General features: G+C 43.7%; 1 protein-coding gene across 1 annotated transcript in view; it reads left to right on the top strand.

Annotated features, from left to right (window-relative positions):
* Positions 1-19,155, top strand: part of LOC140483891 (cullin-associated NEDD8-dissociated protein 1-like) — a 42,691-nt gene that overhangs the window by 20,908 nt on the left and 2,628 nt on the right. The window contains exons 8-14 of the mRNA XM_072582683.1: positions 1,841-2,133; positions 2,985-3,126; positions 4,973-6,478; positions 10,263-10,358; positions 11,856-12,025; positions 16,067-16,231; positions 16,644-16,751. Coding sequence (XP_072438784.1) covers positions 1,841-2,133; positions 2,985-3,126; positions 4,973-6,478; positions 10,263-10,358; positions 11,856-12,025; positions 16,067-16,231; positions 16,644-16,751 — 2,480 coding nt within the window. The remainder of the gene's footprint in view (positions 1-1,840; positions 2,134-2,984; positions 3,127-4,972; positions 6,479-10,262; positions 10,359-11,855; positions 12,026-16,066; positions 16,232-16,643; positions 16,752-19,155) is intronic.

Raw genomic sequence — 19,155 nt, 5'->3', positions numbered from 1 at the left:
TCAATATGGACTTCAGTAAGGCGTTGGACGAGGTTTCCCATGGGAGACTAATTAGCAAGGTTAGATCTCATGGAATACAGGGAGAACTAGCCATTTGGATACAGAACTGGCTCAAAGGTAGAAGACAGAGGGTGGTGGTGGAGGGTTGGTTTTCAGTCTGGAGGCCTGTGACCAGTGGAGTGCCACAAGGATCGGTACTGGGCCCTCTACTTTTTGTCATTTACATAAATGATTTGGATGCGAGCATAAGAGGTACACTTAGTAAGTCTGCAGATGACACCAAAATTGGAGGTGTAGTGGACAGCGAAGAGGGTTACCTCCGATTACAACAGGATCTGGACCAGATGGGCCAATGGGCTGAGAAGTGGCAGATGGAGTTTAATTCAGATAAATGCGAGGTGTTGCATTTTGGGAAAGCAAATCTTAGCAGGACTTATACACTTAATGGTAAGGTCCAAGGGAGTGTTGCTGAACAAAGAGACCTTGGAGTGCAGGTTCATAGCTCCTTGAAAGTGGAGTCGCAGGTTGATAGGATAGGATAGTGAAGAAGGCATTTGGTATGCTTTCCTTTATTGGTCAGAGTACTGAGTACAGGAGTTGAGAGGTCATGTTGCGGCTGTACAGGACGTTGGTTAGGCCACTGTTAGAATATTGCGTGCAATTTTGGTCTCCTTCCTATCGGAAAGATGTTGTGAAACTTGAAAGGGTTCAGAAAAGATTTGCAAGGATGTTGCCAGGGTTGGTGGATCTGAGCTCCAGGGAGAGGCTGAACAGGCTGGGGCTGTTTTCCCTGGAGAGTCAGAGGCGGAACCTTTATCGAGGTTTACAAAATTGAGAGGCATGGATAGGGTAAATAGACAAAGTCCTTTCCCTGGGGTTGGGGGAGTCCAGAACTAGAGGGCATAGGTTTAGGGTGAGAGGGAAAAGATATAAGAGACCGAAGGGGCAACCTTTTCACGCAGAGGGTGGTAAGTGTATGGAATGAGCTGCCAGAGGAAGTGGTGGAGGCTGGTACGATTGCGACATTTTAAGAGGCATTTGGATGGGTATATGAATAAGAAGGGTTTAGAGGGATATGGGCCAGGTGCTGGCAGGTGGGACTAGATTGGGTTGGGATATCTGGTCGGCATGGATGGGTTGGACTGAAGGGTCTGTTTCTGTGCTTTCCATCTCTATGACTGGAAATGTGCCATTAATGAAAGACAAAAGAGTAGTGATAAGACTTGCACTAGCTGCAGATATTAGTGCTATCTGCTTCTGATTTGTTGAAAAGGTTTAATCTAAAACTAGTTGGCTAACCTGGTTATGATTTCCTGGCTGAGGGAAGAAAAATAAACCAGGATTAACAATCCTAGCAGCTAACCAGCTTGAAGTACGCCTCTGTGGAAGTCTTTCAAAGGAAGGATTGGGATTTGCTTTGATGTGCTTGGTTTCCCTAGCTGGTATGAACAAATGACGCTTTGAGGTATCCATAGTTAATTGAGCCCATGATCTTACACCTTAGGAAGGGATCAGTCCCTTTTGGGGAACAGGGGTGAGTCCATAAGTTCTCCAGACATGGGCCTTTGGGTTATAAGACTTACTGTGACCACTATATCACTCTCCTACCATGAGTTAATGATGGATTCCAGCATGTAACCAACAACAAATGGTCGGCTAAATGGGCTGAGATTTTGTACTTTTCATTTGCTACTTCCTCCCTCTTTCTTGAGCAGAGGTGATATGTTTGCAGTTACCCATGCCAGTAATTAAGGAAGTGCGGTGTCGCAGGGTGCTCTAGGAAGAGGCCTGATGGTTTTGTAGGCCGTAGACCTCATTGTGTATCTTGTGCTCACCCCAGACAGTGAAGAGGAGTACACCGATGATGACGACATGAGCTGGAAAGTTCGCCGAGCTTCCACCAAGTGTTTGGATGCCATTGTGAGCACCAGGCACGAGATGCTGCAGGAGTTTTACAAGACTGTCTCACCGGCCCTCATCAGTCGATTCAAGGAGCGAGAGGAGAATGTGAAGGCTGACATTTTTCATGCATATGTGTCTCTTCTGAAGCAGACCAAACCAGTCCAGAGCTGGTTGCAAACTACAGATGCCCTGGGACAAGGAGACATGCCCCTAATGATGCTTCAGCATCAAGTGAGTATTTTCAACTGGTTGGTATTATTTTCACCAGTTTCCCCTCCCTTCCCTAACCATGTTTGTCATTCATAAAACATCCATGCAGGGGCTATTACCCATACTCCTCCTTTCATTCCAGTCTTGGGGTCACGCAAAGTGGTCTCTCCTTTGTTGAGATCGCAAACTCAGCAGTGATTGGCTGGCCTTAAGTAGTCACCAAAATGGTAATATGAGCCTAGGAGTGATTGGCATTTGTGGTAATAACAGGCAGTCCATGTGTTATAAACTTGGTAAAAATGTTGGTAGTTTATGCCAAAGGCCATAATGCAGGCAGAAATGTTTGTAAGATAGTTAGCGCACACATGGATTAGATCTGGCTGAGCAGTTGGTTAGCATCCAAGTAATGAGAATGAGTAAGTTCATCTAATAGCAATGACATTGATACTCTGTACTAATGGATTAGGAATGAGTAACACGAAAGGTTATAGCAGATTAGAATTATTTATGTATCTTCTGGGGCAGGGTAACAGCGGGTTGGGAGTGCATTGCATGCACAGTGTAATGTGGGTTGGGAGTTGTATTATAATTCAGAATTAATAGAACAAACTTTTGGAAATTTTCAGAATTGCAATAAATATGACGTGCATTACCCTTGCTACAAAGCTGCTTGTGAGGTTGTGTGTTGTTATAGTCATATGCGAACTTTAATTTACCTTGGAGTGATATGTGATTACCTAGTGTGAATGGACATCCTTGCTTCTATTTCACCCAAAATGTGAAGTTGCTGAAACACTTCCACTCTTACTTATGTGCACCTCCACTCCTTTTTCCTCCCTCTCTCCTCCTTACGTGTCCCCTTTTTCATGCAGGTACCTAGTATAGTGAAAGCTCTGCATAAGCAGCTTAAGGAGAAGAGTATGAAGACTCGACAAGGGTGTTTCAATCTCCTTACTGAATTGGCCAGTGTCCTACCTGGAGGCTTGTCTGAACATATACCAGCCTTAGTTCCAGGTATGAATGCGGAGTGCAGCCAATGGTAGTGGTGGTGGAATGTAGTTAACACCTTGGGCCTAAAATAGGATTGAATGCATGTTGCTATCTGGAACACTTGTCGTGGGCAAAGCAAATCACCCAGGCGGTTGGCAGCACACTTATCCTTAGTCCATAGCCAACATTGTCCTAACCTTTAGGCTATTATTAAAGGTAGGACTAACAACACCCTCTTTTCGACCAGTGATTCCATAGCTAACTTGACAAATCAAAGATTAAGCAAGAACTGCAGCACAGAATGAAAGCTATCATTCTAGTCATCCAGTGCACTCCTTCCACTGATACTGTCAAACCGGTACACCGAGACTCCAGTCAATCCATTTAATCTCCTGAAGGCAGTGCTATACAAATGCTGTCAGATTCATAAAAGAACAGTGGAGACTATGTCCTCACATAGAACTCCTCCTCCTCCTCAGACGACATATACAATATATAGGTCGAGTTGCAAGGGAGCTGTTGTCATATTTAATTATTTTAACTTTGTACCCTATATCCACAACAGTTTTATATATTCACATGGAAATAGTTTTCAGTTTGTCTTTGGAAAAAGCTAATTTTCTGTGAGTGTATTTGAAAATGTTGGAAAAAAACATTCCTCTGTCATGAATGATTGCATATGTGTGGGGTGAACCTGAGCTTTGCTCACCAGTTAAACCCAAGTCTCTCCTTGGTCTGTGCTGAGTTAACAGCTCTCATTTGGGGAAATAGTGCAGATGCTGTCATTAGCTTAGGTATATCTCGAGCAGGGAGGGAGGCTAGAATAAACCACACATTTCTGTCTGGTGGTACTCGCTGGGAAGTTCAAACTGACTTTTCCAAGGATGGAAGAGAAAATGAGGCAGGATTAGGGATAATTTGAACTGGGGAGACAAATACATACATGTGATGTCTTTGGGCAAGTAAATCAGAAGTCCAGGTTGAATGCTCAAATCTTCAAATCCCACGATGGAAGCTGATTGGAATTTGATAATTTTGGAATTAAAACTAGTCTCCATAACGAAGTTGTCTTCAGTACTGTAAAAATCCAGATTGTTCACTGATGTCCTTTCACAAGCCACATGGTTGAGGGGCAATTGGGAATAGACGACAAATGCTGACCTTGCCTGTGATACCAACATACCATGAAAGCATCAATCAAACTTGGGCTAAATTTGGATCAAAGACAAGGGAGGTTTAATTTTTGAGAAAGCAAGAGTTGGGGTCGGAAGTGAATCTTAAATTCAGGTGCAGTGTATATAGAGCCAGCAGGGACGTTGGAAGCTGAGATGTTATCAACAACCATGTGATCTTTTCAGTCTGTCCAGCTCCTTATTTAGATCGTGGCTGATCTCTATCTGAATGCCATCCTGTCACTTTTTGGTTTTATAACCTTTTAATAACTTTGCCTAACAATCCATCCATTTCTCTTTTCTAGTTTTCAGTTGACAGATTTTGGGAAAGTGTTCCACATTTCTTTGTATGAAGAAAAACCTCCTGAGAGCGGTCTCTGAAAGGCCTGCCTCTATGGTTACAGTCATGTCACCTTGTTTCTGGTTCCCCCCATTAAAGAAATTGGGAATGAGGAACAGTCATTCAGAGGAACACTCACGGTGGCAGTACTCATTAAGTTATCAAAGATTGCTTTATAATCTGGTGATAGAAGACTAGAAGTGAGGGACCCCTTTTTCCATGTACCTCGTCTGTGCACATGAGACTGAAATTTCACAGATTTGGGTTTTATTGGGGGTAGACTTGTGGGGAAGTGTTTATTTAAAAGTAATGTGAATGTTCTGTTACAATAAATAATTTCCTTTTTTTCATTTTACAGGCATTATTTACTCTCTCACTGATAAATCAAGTACCTCAAACATGAAGATTGATGCACTGACCTTTTTCCATGTCATCCTTTGTAATCATCCACCAGAAGTGTTCCACCCTCACATCAAGACATTGTTGCCACCAACAATAGCCTGCATTAGTGATCCATTCTACAAAATCACTTCTGAGGCCTTGCTCGTGACTCAGCAACTCATCGAGGTCATCCGTCCACTGGGCAGGCCTTGCTCGTTTGATGCTAAGCCTTATGTGAAGGATCTGTTCAGCAGCACTTTAAAGAGATTGAAAGCATCTGACATTGACCAAGAGGTGAAGGAGAGAGCGATAGCCTGCATGGGACAGATCATCTGTAATCTTGGAGACAGCCTAGGTGCTGACCTGAATCCCACATTGCAGATTTTCCTTGAACGACTCAAAAATGAGATCACAAGACTGACCACAGTCAAAACCTTAACTCTGATCGCAAGTTCTCCTTTAAAAATTGACCTGCGTCCGATTCTCGGTGAGGGTGTTCCCATCCTGGCTTCCTTTCTTAGGAAGAACCAGCGTGCGTTGAAGCTCAGCACTCTCGCTGCACTGGACATCCTGATTAAGAATTATGGTGACAGCCTTAAACCAGTGATGATTGAATCGGTTTTAAAGGAGCTTCCATCCCTGATTGGGGAGAGCGATATGCACGTCTCCCAGATGGCCATCACTTTCCTGACGTCACTGGCCAAAGTCTATCCATCATCGGTGTCTAAGATTGGTGGGTCCATATTGATAGAATTGTTCAACCTAGTGCGTTCGCCACTGCTCCAAGGAGGGGCTCTGAATGCCATTTTAGACTTCTTCCAGGCTTTGGTGGTATCCAAGGCTCCTAACATGGGCTACATGGAGCTTCTGAAGCAGCTGACAGGAACGATCTATTCATCAGCCCAGTCAGGTGGTGGTGTCGTTCTGCACAAACAGGCCTATTATTCTGTGGCTAAATGCGTAGCCGCACTTACCTCAGCGTGTCCAAAGGATGCTAATACCGTGGTGAACCAATTTGTCCAAGATGTGAAGAGTCCCAAATCACCAGACTCGGTCCGCTTGCTGGCTCTACTTTCCTTAGGTGAGATTGGCCGCACCATGAATCTGAGTGCGCAAAAAGAACTCAAGCTGGTGATCCTTGAAGCGTTTTCATCACCTAGCGAGGAAGTCAAGTCAGCAGCCTCCTACGCGTTAGGGAACATCAGTGTGGGAAACCTCAGTGAATACCTTCCCTTTATTCTCAAGGAGATCAGCAGTCAACCCAAGCGCCAATACTTGTTACTACACTCACTAAAAGAAGTCATCAGCTCTTCACCGGCAGACAGCTTGAAATCTCACGTCCAGGACATTTGGGCTTTGCTGTTCAAGAACTGCGAATGTGCTGAAGAGGGGACTCGGAACGTGGTGGCTGAATGTTTGGGGAAATTGACCCTCATCGACCCCAGTCACCTGCTGCCCAAGCTGAAAAAACAGCTCACATCAGGTAAATATGGGAGCAACCTTATAGTAGTCAATCGGGTTAAATCCACTGACCTCAACATGGACTTTTAAAATAAAACATTGCATTTATGTAGTATTTTTCTTGCTCTCCAGCTGGCACACAATATTTTCCAGCAAATGAAGTAGTTTTGATGTACCGTCGCTTGTAAACTGTGATCAAATGTGCACAGCAAGACCTCTCAAACATAGTGATATTGTGCCGGGTTTTTATTCTTTCTAATGCTTGTGGTGTGACAGTCAGTGGTTTCAGTAGAGACGCTACAGGAATCAAATCCAGTGTGTTTGATTGACTTGGCTATGGGCATGATGAGCAAAAGCTTTTTTCTGAGCTGTAAATGACTCCAGGACACTAGGAAAAACCCATCAGCTCTTCCTCAAATTGCGTCTTTGGATCTTTTATAGCTCGGTTTGAGCTATTCAAAATTTGCCACCCTTTAGTAATTGCACTGGAGTTCTAGCCCAGATAATTTGCTCAAATCGGAGTGTGTCTCAAATGCAGAGAACCTCATGATGCAGAGACAAAGGTATTACCCATTGAGCCAAGCACACTTTTTTTTTCAGGTTTGTTTCTCTTTGTGTGTTCTCTCTACTCAGTGCAAGTTTTATATAGATTGTGTTTGAATGCTGAGACAAGGTATTGCACATTGAAAAGCTGCTCCCACGTTCTGGGTAGATGGCATTCGGGGAAAGGATGGATAAACCTGAGTTTGAAATGATTGGTAAATGGCCCATATGATGTGCTGAATCATACAGGCCAGGGAGTGACAGGAACTGATCCCTAACCGAAGTAAGGTGCCCTCAGTACTGGACTTCAGCGTCTCTGTTTTTGAGAAATGATGATCTAAAATTCAAATTTAGACAATTCTCCTGTGCCACTTGCTGGAAGCTAGTGTGTCCCTGGCACGTTATAATGGCTTCTCGAGTCCAAAAGACTTCAGCCCCGAAGGCAAATGGACCAGACCCCATCATGGGCTACACCTTGGAAAGGGAGGAGGGAGTGAAAAATGGAACAAAATCATGATACCATCGAGCTGAAACTGAAAAAAGGATCAAGTCTGTTCCGTGCATGATTTGGAGATGCCGGTGTTGGACTGCGGTGTACAAAGTTAAAAATCACACAACACCAGGCTATAGTCCAACAGGTTTAACTGGAAGCACACTAGCTTTTGGAGCGACACTCCATCAGATGATTGACAACCACCTGATGAAGGAGCATCGCTCCGAAAGCTAGTGTACTTCCAATTAAACCTGTTGGACTATAACCCGGTGTTGTGATTTTTTAACTTTGTTCCATGCCTGTGTATTGATGGAATTTGGACCATTCTTCTCCCAACCACTCCGCACCAATTTTTCATCCCTTTCATATGGCGGACGGCTGTTGTTAATAAGGTCTCTCCCTCCCTAATTAATATTGGTTTAACAATTAAAGATATCACAACCCTCAATCAACTAATCTCAAAGAGTTGGAACCATTATTCTCATTTTTAAACTTGTTAAATCTGGCAGATTTTGTGCAAAAAAAAATGTCCTAAAAACAGAATATTGATAATTAGGTCTAATCTGAAGGGAGCAAAATTTAACTGTGGGTCACCATTGATGGAGATAGGCATTGAGTGAGTGAGTGTGTGTTTAAAGAATAACAGTGAGTTAAGAGCAAGGAATTGAGTAGCACCGACAGATGAGTTTTGCCTCGAGTTTGTACTAGTGTTTATCTCCATCTGAACCACCTTATATAATCCTGCTTCCCTGCTCTCTCTCCATGGATATTTCTTGTGACAAAGCTTCCAGGAAGGATTTGTAACAGAGAAATCCCGTTGTCAGCCAGCTCCCTCTGAAGACATTATTTCTGACCCACCCTTTATAATTAACAAAGTAATAAAAACATTCTCGCCCACTTCAGCGAAAATCAATTACAATTTAGCTCCATGTTATCTTGGAGACCTGTCAAATCATACTTTTATTAGTGAAACAAGCCCCAGCTGTTCAGGTTTTCTTCATAACTCCTCTTAAATACTGCATTTTTTCCCATTGCTTTTATAGCATCTGCTCTATACACTGTGATCTAACTGGGCTAATGAAGAACATTGTGATTAAATCATTGCTCTCAATGTACACTATGCCATGTGGCCATTTTAAGAAAACAAGGATTCAAAAGCTGTTTTTATATCCTCATCTACTTGTGCTTTTCACTTTAAGTGACCACGACATTTGTACAACAAGATCTGCATGCTCCCTATCGCACTTAAAATGATATTTATAATCTTTTCTTGGTCTCCTCCCTCTATGCAATGCTTTGCTTTCTACATAGAATTGCATTTGTCCAATCTGTTTACTATCTCTCAATTTACAATAACCATGGCTTCGTAACATCAGCTGTTCATGCTGTTCTCTCAACATCCAAGTCATTAATATTAGAGAACTCCCGATAAGATTCATGTATGTCATGCTGACATGCAGCTCTGAGTCTATGAATTCAAATCCCACCATGGTGCATTGGAATTCAAGTCCTAATGAATTGCTGTAGATAGTCATCCGTTGACTCCATCTGTGTTTCCCTCTGCCATCGGGCAGAAGACACAAAGCTTAAACACACATACCAACAGATTCAAGACCAGCTTCTTCCCTGCTGTTATTAGACATCTGAATGGCCCTGTCAATTTAATGTGGATCTTGCTCTTTGTGTACCTTCTCTGCAGCTGTAACCTTGTAATCCTCACTGTTCTGTCTCTTCCCCCCCCCCCCCCCCCCCCCCGCCCCCACCAATGCACTTTGTATGGTATGAGCTGCCTGTACTGCACACACAACAAAACGTTTCACTGCATGTGATGGTGATAAATCAAATCTAGTAATTTTACAGGTTTGTGTCAGGAAGTAATGATGAAAATGTTTCTGAATTGTCACAAAACTCAAGTAACTCACTATTGTCCCTGATCTTGAGGGTGTTTGTTGATAGGATGGAGAAAAGAACACAAGGACATTGTTAAGATGAACATAATGGTTTCTTAAGCCAAGGCTGTTTTTTATACTGGAGACCCTTGATTAAAAGGTGATAAGATATGTCAATGTATAAACTTTGCTAAAATTCTTCAAGTTTGAACCAAGTTATAAAATAGAAACAAGTGTTAAGCGATTGGTGGAATCATTTGCTCCCTTGGTTGTCATTGGCTGTTTATACCAATGGCTCAACTCTTGGGACCACTTGGTCTCTGTTGCATGTTTGAAGTCTCTTTACCCAACCCATAAACCAGACTGCTTTTCAGTGCTTCCAGTGGCATTAGGGTCAACAATTTAATTTGTGACCGTTGCTGCTTCAAGGCACTGGATATTTTGGTATCTTCCTTGGCGCGAGTTCTTTTAAAACCAATGTATTGGTTTGGCCTCTCCCAACCCATCTGCTCACTGACACTTTGTGATCATCTCTATTTCTGGATGGAATTATTGAAATCCCACTTGGCATTAACGATATTAAAATCTGCCTAAACCGGGCTATTGTGGGGTATGGAGCAAAGGGAGCTAAGTGAAGTTGAGCTGTAGATATGGTGTGAATGGTGGAGTGGGATTGAGGAGTTGAATGGCCTGTGCTTGTTTGTGGCTCTCAAACCCAAACCTGTTCACTATTCAGCTAAAATTGAAGGGGTCGCTGTTCAGAAAGGGACATTGTTTTTCTCCAGACCACTCTGGGGCCAACCGTGGTTGAATGGTGAGTAATGGTTTGAAGAAAGTTGTTGATTTGAGTGCTGAAGTTTTGAATTCCTTTCTCCCCCCAGGTTCGGCCTACTCACGAAGTACAGTGGTGACAGCTGTCAAGTTTACAATTTCGGACCATCCACAGGGGATTGATCCGCTGCTAAAAGGCTGCATAGGTGAGTCTTGTCGTTGGCAAATGGCTTCTGGCAGGGGGTACAGTGTGAATGAGGGCAGTGGCCAGCTCCCCTCTCCTGACACACACGTGTGTGGCCAAACATAATATCTAATGATCTTATACTGTCTAAGTGTAACAGATGCCGTATGTAGATTCTTACTCGATGGTTTCTCTGGGAAATTCGGGACAGTTTTCAAATGCCAGCCAGGGATCAGTGCTTGAACCCTAGCTATTCAGAATGTATACAAATAATTTAGCCGAGGGAACTAAATGTAATACCTCCAGTTGTATGCAAGTTACAAATGTAGATGGGAGGGTGAACTGTAAGGACATTGCTTCATTATGGTTTGGATAAGTTGAATGAGTGGGCAAAAACATGACGGCTGAAGGAGAATGTGGATAAATTTTGAGGTTATCCACTTTAGCAAAAGCAGGAACACCGATTATTACCTGGTGATAAATTGGGAAAGGGGCAGGTGCAACAAGACCTGGGTGTCACGGAGAGTAAGTATCCAGGCAGTGGAGAAGAAGGCAATTCGCATTTATATCGAGAGGATTCAAATACAGGGTCAGGAATGTCTTGCTGCAAATGTGCAAGGTTTGGTGAGACCACACGCGGTGTATTGGGTGTAAACATCATTTCTGTACCTGAGGTTTGATGGTATGGCTACAGAAGGAGTGCAGCAAAGATTTGCCAGACTGATGTTTGAAGAGAGACTGGATTGGTTAGTTCAACATTTACTGGAGTTTAGAAAACTGAAGGGAATCTCTTGGAAATTTATAAAATTCTAATCGGATTAGACAGGGTCGACATGGTTATTTCTGACAACTTGGATTTAATGTTCGGATTTAATGTGCTAGTTGTCTGTTCTCTATTTTGTGTGACACGGATGTTTGAGGTGCATTTCATTTCCTTTCCTTATTTAAACAATGAAACTAGTGACGAAGAACTTGGGAACATTTGTCACTCAAAAGTCAGACTTGGTTTCTAGTTTGAACTCAAAGGTTGCTCCTTTGGGATCAGGCTTTCCCAAAGTGTGACCCCAGCTGGTACTTTGTGGAGCTTCACCTAATGTTGACTGCTGCAATGCCCCTTTAAATCACCACAGATTATATGCTGAGTGGGATCTAACTGGACCATGTCCTGAAAAACTCAGTGAAAAGTGCATGCTTTTTACTTGAAAGCTGCCAATCTGAATAACCCCTGCTCTCCCATCCTTTTCATTTCGGAGCTGTCCTGGTTCACCACACTCTCGGATCACAGAAGGGAAAATCATTTGTGAAGCATTGTTCTCGAGACACATCGTTGTCTCAGCCTGAGGAAAATTGACCTGATCAGTGAGCTGTTGGGAGGTTGGTTGCCACCCAGTGGCCAGCCCAGGTACTGCTTTGTCCCAGGCTCAGCAGAGAAAGAATATCAGCTGTTGGGAGAGTATAGTTTGTTTCGTTTTTAAAACAGAATGATTATGCCAGTGTTTCCCTTTTTTTATTTTTACAGGTGACTTTTTGCGGACCCTGCAGGATCCTGATCTCAATGTCCGACGCGTTGCTTTGGTGATGTTCAATTGTGCAGCTCACAATAAGCCTTCCCTGATCAGAGACTTGCTAGAGACAGTGCTTCCACAGTTGTACAATGAAACCAAGGTCAGGAAGGAGCTCATCAGAGAGGTAAGCTCATCAGGCAGCAAGATTACAACCAAGGCTGAGCTAAAGAGCCATTTATATCACCTCTCGCTATCCCAAGTGTGGTTATCAAACTGGGAATTTGTGTTGCAGACGTTTCATCCCCTGTCTAGGTGACATCCTCAGTGCTTGGGAGCCTCCTGTGAAGCGCTTCTGTGATCTTTCCTCCGGCATTTATAGTGGTTTGTCTCTGCCGCTTCCGGTTGTCAGTTCCAGCTGTCCGCTGCAGTGGCCGGTATATTGGGTCCATGTCGATGTGCTAATTGATTGAATCTGTGGATGAGTGCCATGCCTCTAGGAATTCCCTGGCTGTTCTGTTTGGCTTGTCCTATAATAGTAGTGTTGTCCCAGTCGAATTCATGTTGCTTGTCATCTGTGTGTGTGGCTACTAAGGATAGCTGGTCATGTCATTTCGTGGCTAGTTGGTGTTCATGGATGAGGATCGTTAGCTGTCTTCCTGTTTGTCCTATGTAGTGTTTTGTGCAGTCCTTGCATGGGATTTTGTACACTACATTGGTTTTGCTCATGTTGGGTATCGGGTCCTTCGTTCTGGTGAGTTGTTGTCTGAGAGTGGCTGTTGGTTTGTGTGCTGTTATGAGTCCTAGTGGTCGCAGTAGTCTGGCTGTCAGTTCAGAAATGTTTTTGATGTATGGTAGTGTGACTAGTCCTTTGGGTTGCGGCATGTCCTCGTTCTGTTGTCTCTCCCTTAGGCATCTGTTGATGAAATTGCGCGGGTATCCATTTTTGGCGAATACATTATATAGGTGTTCTTCTTCCTCTTTTTGCAGTTCTGGTGTACTGCAGTGTGTTGTGGCCTTTTTGAATAGTGTCCTGATGCAACTTCTTTGTCATCCTGGACAAAGCAGAGTATATCCAAAAAGCACAACAGCTACTTGCAGATACCAACACCTACCAAAAGAGGGAGTTTGACCCCACCCCACAGCTCACCCATAGGATAAACAACACACTGAGGAACCTACAAAAATACGGACAGATAACCAGGTTTGACCTACAGAGTGAAACCTGAAAGCAACAACACCCCCAGATTCTATGGACTACCCAAAGTGCACCAACTAGACATCCCACTCAGACCCACAGTATCACTACCAGGGACACCATCACACAAACTGGCTAAAGAACTACAGCAGAAACTGAAACACCTGATCAGCAGATCCAGACAATCTATACAATCGACACAGGAATTCTTGGACATCACCAGAAATATACACATAGACAAGGAAGAAACCATGGTCTCATTCGATGTAACGGCACTGTTCACCTCCAATCGACAAAACCCTAGCCAAAGAAACAATAGCCAACCTGCTGGACATCGACAACAGGACGTTGAACCTATCAACAAAGACTGCATACTCAAACTACTGGACCTGTGCCTCACAACACACTTCACATTCAACAACCAAATATATGAACAAATCAACGGCACACCCATGGGCTCACCGATCTCTGGACTCATAGCAGAAGCGGTAATGCAAAGGTTAGAACAAAGTCTTACCGCAAATTCAACCCAAACTCTGGGTCAGATATGTGGATGACACCTTTTGTAATAATTAAAAACACAGAAAAAGAGAACACACACCGGATCATCAACGCCACACTCACAGGAATCAGATTCACTAGAGAGGAAGAAAAGGACAACCAACTCCCATTCCTAGACGTGATGGTACAGAGAACACCGAACGGAGAATTCACCACAAAGGTTTACAGGAAAGACACACACACAGACCAAGTCCTGAACTACGAAAGCAACCACCCCAACACACACAAAAGAAGTTGCATCAGGACACTATTCGAAAGGGCCACAACACACTGCAGCACACCAGAACTACAAAAAAACGAGGACATGCCGCAACCCAAAGGACTAGCCACACTACCATACATCAAAAACATTTCTGAACTGACAGCCAGACTACTGCGACCACTAGGACTCATAACAGCACACAAACCAACAGCCACGCTCAGACGACAACTCACCAGAACGAAGGACCCGATACCCAACATGAGCAAAACCTAATGTAGTGTACAAAATCCCATGCAAGGACTGCACAAAACACTGCATAGGACAACAGGAAGACAGTTAACGATCCGCATTCATGAATACCAACTAGCCACGAAATGACATGACCAGCTATCCTTAGTAGCCCCACATGCAGATGACAAGCAACATGAATTTGACTGGGACAACACTACCATTATAGGACAAGCCAAACCGAGAATAGCCAGGGAATTCCTAGAGACATGGCACTCATCCACAGATTCAATCAATAAGCACATCGACCTGGACCCAATATACCGACTACTGCAACGGACAGCTGGAACTGACAACTGGAAGCAGCAGATACAAACCACTATAAATGCCGGAGGAAACATCACAGAAACGCTTCACAGGAGGCTCCCAAGCACTGAGGATGTCACCTAGACAGGGGATGAAACGTCTGCAACACAAATTCCCAGCTCGGCGAACAGAACCACAACAACGAGCACCCGGGCTACAAATCTTCTCACAAACTGTGGTTATCAAACGTACATGTGTTAATGGCTACATTAATCGGGTCAGTGTTGTCCAAGACACTGGATATAACTCCCATGCTCTACGCTTATTAAATTGCAGCATCAATTCCTCCAAATGACAGGGCAGGTGGAGCTAACATTTTGTTTGGAAAGCTATACTCCTGACAATGTTGCACTGCCTTGCTGGAATGTCGGCCCAGTGTGTCTGGAGTGGGACTTTCACCCATAATCCAATTGAGTTGAGAGTATTATTAGAATGCAGGACTGGGCTGATAAGTGGCAGATAGAATTCAATCTGGAAAAGTGTGAAGTCATTCATTTTGGAAGTTTGAATTTGAATACAGGGTTAAAGACAGGATTCTTGGCAGTGTGGAGGAACAGTGGGATCTTGGGGTCCACATCCTTGATCCTTCAAAGCTGCCACCCAAGTTGTTGGGTTGTTCAGGTGTATGGGGTATTGGCTTTATTAGCAGGGGGATTGAGTTTAAGAGCTGTGAGGTTATGTTGCATTTCTAGAGAGTCCTGGTTAGACCACACTTGGAATATTGTGTTCAGTTCTGATCGCTTCATTATAGGAAGGATGTGGCAGCTTCAGAGAGGATGCAGAGGAGATTTACCAGGATGTTGCCTGATCTGGAGGGCATGTCTTAAGAAAAGTTGAGGGAGCTAGGGCTTTTTTTTTGTTGGGAGTGAAGAAGGGTGTGAGGTGACTTCATAGAGGTGTACAAGATGGTGAGAGGCTATTCGATAGAATGGAATGCCAGAGACTTTGTCCAGGGCAGAAATGTCTATCACAAGGGAGCATAATTTGAAGGTGATTGGAGGAAGGTTTAGGGGAGATATCAGAGGTAGGTTCTTTACACAGAGAGTGGTGGGTGAGTGGAATGCACTGTCAGCAGTGTTAGTAGTCAGAGAGATTAGGGATGTTTTAAGCGACTCTTGGATAGACACCTGGAAGTTAATACAATGAAGGGTATGTAGGTTAGTCTGATCTTAGAGTTGGATAAAAGACTGGCACAACATTGAGGGCTGAAGGGCATGTGGTGTGCTGTGCTGTTCTATGTTCAGAGTCCCTCCTGATGGTTAACTAATACAGTATTGGGAAGAGGTTGCAAAATTACTCCGTTGAATCACTTCTACTTTCCCCCTGTTATCAGCATAGTTAATCCCTGGGCAGTTTAACAGGGACATGATTGGTGTTTCTACTCTGTCCTTGATTTTGAATTTGTACATTATATCCCAAGGCCCCTATCACCAGTGGGCACAAATCCAGTCATGTGTGTCATTTTTCCACGTTTAAGTTTGTGGTAATTTAATTTTGTAAATGTTACATCTATTGTATTATTTCCAAACTTTTAACTTTATTAGGAGTAGTCAGTAATAAAATGTAGATTTGTTTACTATAATAGTGTCCCACTAATTTTGACACTTGCTATGTTAGCCCTTCCATTACTTTTGTACCAGCGATTTCCTGACTGATCTCGGTTTCTTCCCCAGGTAGAAATGGGACCTTTCAAGCACACGGTAGATGATGGGCTTGACATTCGGAAAGCTGCTTTTGAATGCATGTATACTCTGCTGGATAGCTGCCTTGATAGGCTGGACATTTTTGAATTTCTCAACCACGTGGAAGATGGATTAAAGGATCACTATGATATCAAGGTGAATGCACTTATCCATAAATGTGGACTCCTGTGTGGGTGGGCAGGGCAGTGGGCCATGTCATGGTAACAGGGGGGCAGGGATTAGGGCCTAGACTGCTGAGTGATGGCTAGATGGGGGCTAGGGATGTGTGGCGGTTGTGTGGGCAGAATTCTGGTCCATATTCAGGTAACTTGTTCAAAATGAACTGATTCAAGACGACAAGATATTCATCTTTCGAATACCACCCATTAAAGAGGTCTGTTTTGTTCTCTGCTGAGTTTGTACTGGAATAGCAGATATGCAAGTGCAGCCAGCCTGACTGACTGCTCTGACTCCACAGTCCATATCTCAGTCCTGCACGACCCACTAATGTGAATGTCTATTTCTCATCCCTTCTGAAGTAGCTCTGCTCTTCTCCCCTGTTTTGCAGATGCTGACTTTCATCATGTTAGCACGGTTATCAACCGTTACCCCCAGTGCAGTACTTCAGAGGTTAGACAGGTTGGTGGAACCCCTGCGTGCAACCTGCACTACTAAGGTGAGTTCTTCAATTTTTATATCATGGCAGTAACGTATTGCTGACAAGGCCAATGTGTCCCCCCCCCCCCCCAATCTACCCTTTGAAGGGTGTTGTGAGCACCCACCTTGAACCACTGCAGCATATATCATTTTAAGTGCACACAATGCAATAAGACGGGTGCCACAGGTTATTGACCAGGTGACAGTCAAAGAAAAGTGTTTATATTAGTCAGGATGGTGTGGTTTGGGAGGGAAGTTGTAGGTTGCGATGGTCCTGCGTTTGTGATCCTTGATCTGTTGGAGGGGCCTTGCTGCAGTGCATCTTATAGATGGTACCCATTGCTGGCTTGTCGATGGTGGAGGGAGAAGCTGTTGAAAATGATGGCTGAGGGCCCAGTCAAGTGAGCTGCTTTGTCCTTGGGAGTTTCGAGCTGCCCTCAAGGTAGGGTGGAGACTATTGAAAACACCAAATGCCAGAGATCCCAGTGGGTCACGCTGTCCATGGAGAGCGAGCAAGCTAACATTTTGACAGAGTCATCTGGACTCCATGTCAGCTTGCCCTCTCTCTATGGATGCTGTCTGATCGGCTGTGATCTCCAGCATTTGCTGTTTTCAGGATAGATTCCAGAGTCTACAGTAATTTGTTCCTGTGGGTGGAGACTATTCTGACTTGTGCCATGTAAACAGTACGGAAGCATCGGGAGTCAGAAAGTTAGTTAATTGCTGCAAAGGAATAATGTAATGTCCGTGTGAATAATTGGCTACCGACCATCTTGATGGATTTGAATCTTCATAAACTGCTCTCCACTCCCTCCCTCCCTCCCAGGTTAGAGGGTCAGAGAAAGGAAGTAGAGAGTGTGGTAAATGTGCTGAATCCCCTTTTCTTGATTCTACATTTTCCTCTTTTATTGCAATGTACACAAAAGGTGATGGTCCAAAGTGAAGCCAGTTCAAAAATCTTGCTGTTCCTCTCTCACAGTTTTCCATACACTTCCACTTCTTAACTCATCAGCTGTAATTCAATGATAACATCTGCAAGGGCGAGTCCACTCTTGCCATCAACTCCTACCTCTTATTGGATAATGATTCTCAAGTTACTGTGTCATTTTCACCGCCTTCTGAGAACTTCCTTCTCATTGTTCCTCAACCCAGTACAGCCTATTACTTGTGCTCTCCTCCGATCCACAGAAAACACTGCCCAATAGACTTTTTAAACCTGTTTTTTTTTCCTGCGATTTTTGAAGAACGGTGACTGGACTTTACATAAACTCCGCTTTCTCTCCAAATTTTTGTTTAATCACATCTTTATTTTCTCTGCTCTTGCTTTGTCCTTGGCCACCTGTCCCTAACTATCTCGGTCAATGCTCAATCCTGCTTATACTCCTGTCCCCACCAGGGTGATCTGATAAATCCCTCCACTGCCTCCCCACCCAGTCCCATCCATCATCTCTTTGCTCCATCTTGGCTGAACTGGTTTGTTTTTTTTTGATCAATTTGTTCTTTAATTTTACTCACATCTTTTATGATGGGTGACGTAGGAATCTGTATGGGAACAGCTATTGGAGTTGTTTCATTCGATCAGGTCCCCCATCCTACCTCGTCATAGAGTATCCAGTTTAGTGAAGGGAATGCTTCTAGCTTTCGATCTGAACTGGAAAATTCAATCAGCTTCACTCCCAATTTTCACCATTTCCTTGATTTTTACATGATCTTTCTCCTACTCTTCACTTTCTCAACTTTTTGGTCTCTATTTCTGGAGATAAACTTATCAATAAATATATATGAATTTAAAAATCAGAACTGCTCGGGAACCTCAGCAGGTCTGAGTGTTTGTGGAACAGTTTTAACATTTCAAGTCCAATATGACTCTCTCTTCTTACAGAGTTCAGAAGCAAGTTCAGAACCAAGATTTACTCTGAGCCAATTGACTGTAACTCCCACATAAACAACTTCAAGTATCTTGCTGTGTGGACTCTCTCTTCCATTCTCTCAATTGTGCCATCTTTGTCCCCAGTGTCACCTGTCATCTCAATATTGATGGCTGATATTCCTTTTCAGTCACGTGAGCAAGCCCCAGATACATACAAGGGCAGGGGTAGGTTATTCAAGCCCTCTGGCCTGCTCCACCATTCGGTATGATAATGGCTGATCACTTCCCCCGTACCCTTTGATCCATTTAGACCGAAAAACTATATCTAACTCCTTGAAAAAAATTCAATGCTTTGACCTCCACTTTCTCTAGTAATGAATTCCACAGGTTCACCACTCGCTGGATGAAGGCTCTGCTCCTCATTCAGACACCTTTTGAGATGTCTGGTTGTTGTGAAAAACAAGTCTGGTTGATATGTCTCTTGACAGTGTTAGTCTCATTTCCTTTGCATCTCTCACTACCTTGAAGTCTTTCCCAAAGGAAAGTGGAACAA

This window comes from Chiloscyllium punctatum, chromosome 12 (assembly GCF_047496795.1).
Source record: "Chiloscyllium punctatum isolate Juve2018m chromosome 12, sChiPun1.3, whole genome shotgun sequence".
NCBI classification, from domain to species: Eukaryota; Metazoa; Chordata; class Chondrichthyes; order Orectolobiformes; family Hemiscylliidae; genus Chiloscyllium; species Chiloscyllium punctatum.
Note: the sequence above shows the minus strand (reverse complement) of the source record. Positions and strands in the feature narration are given on the sequence as shown.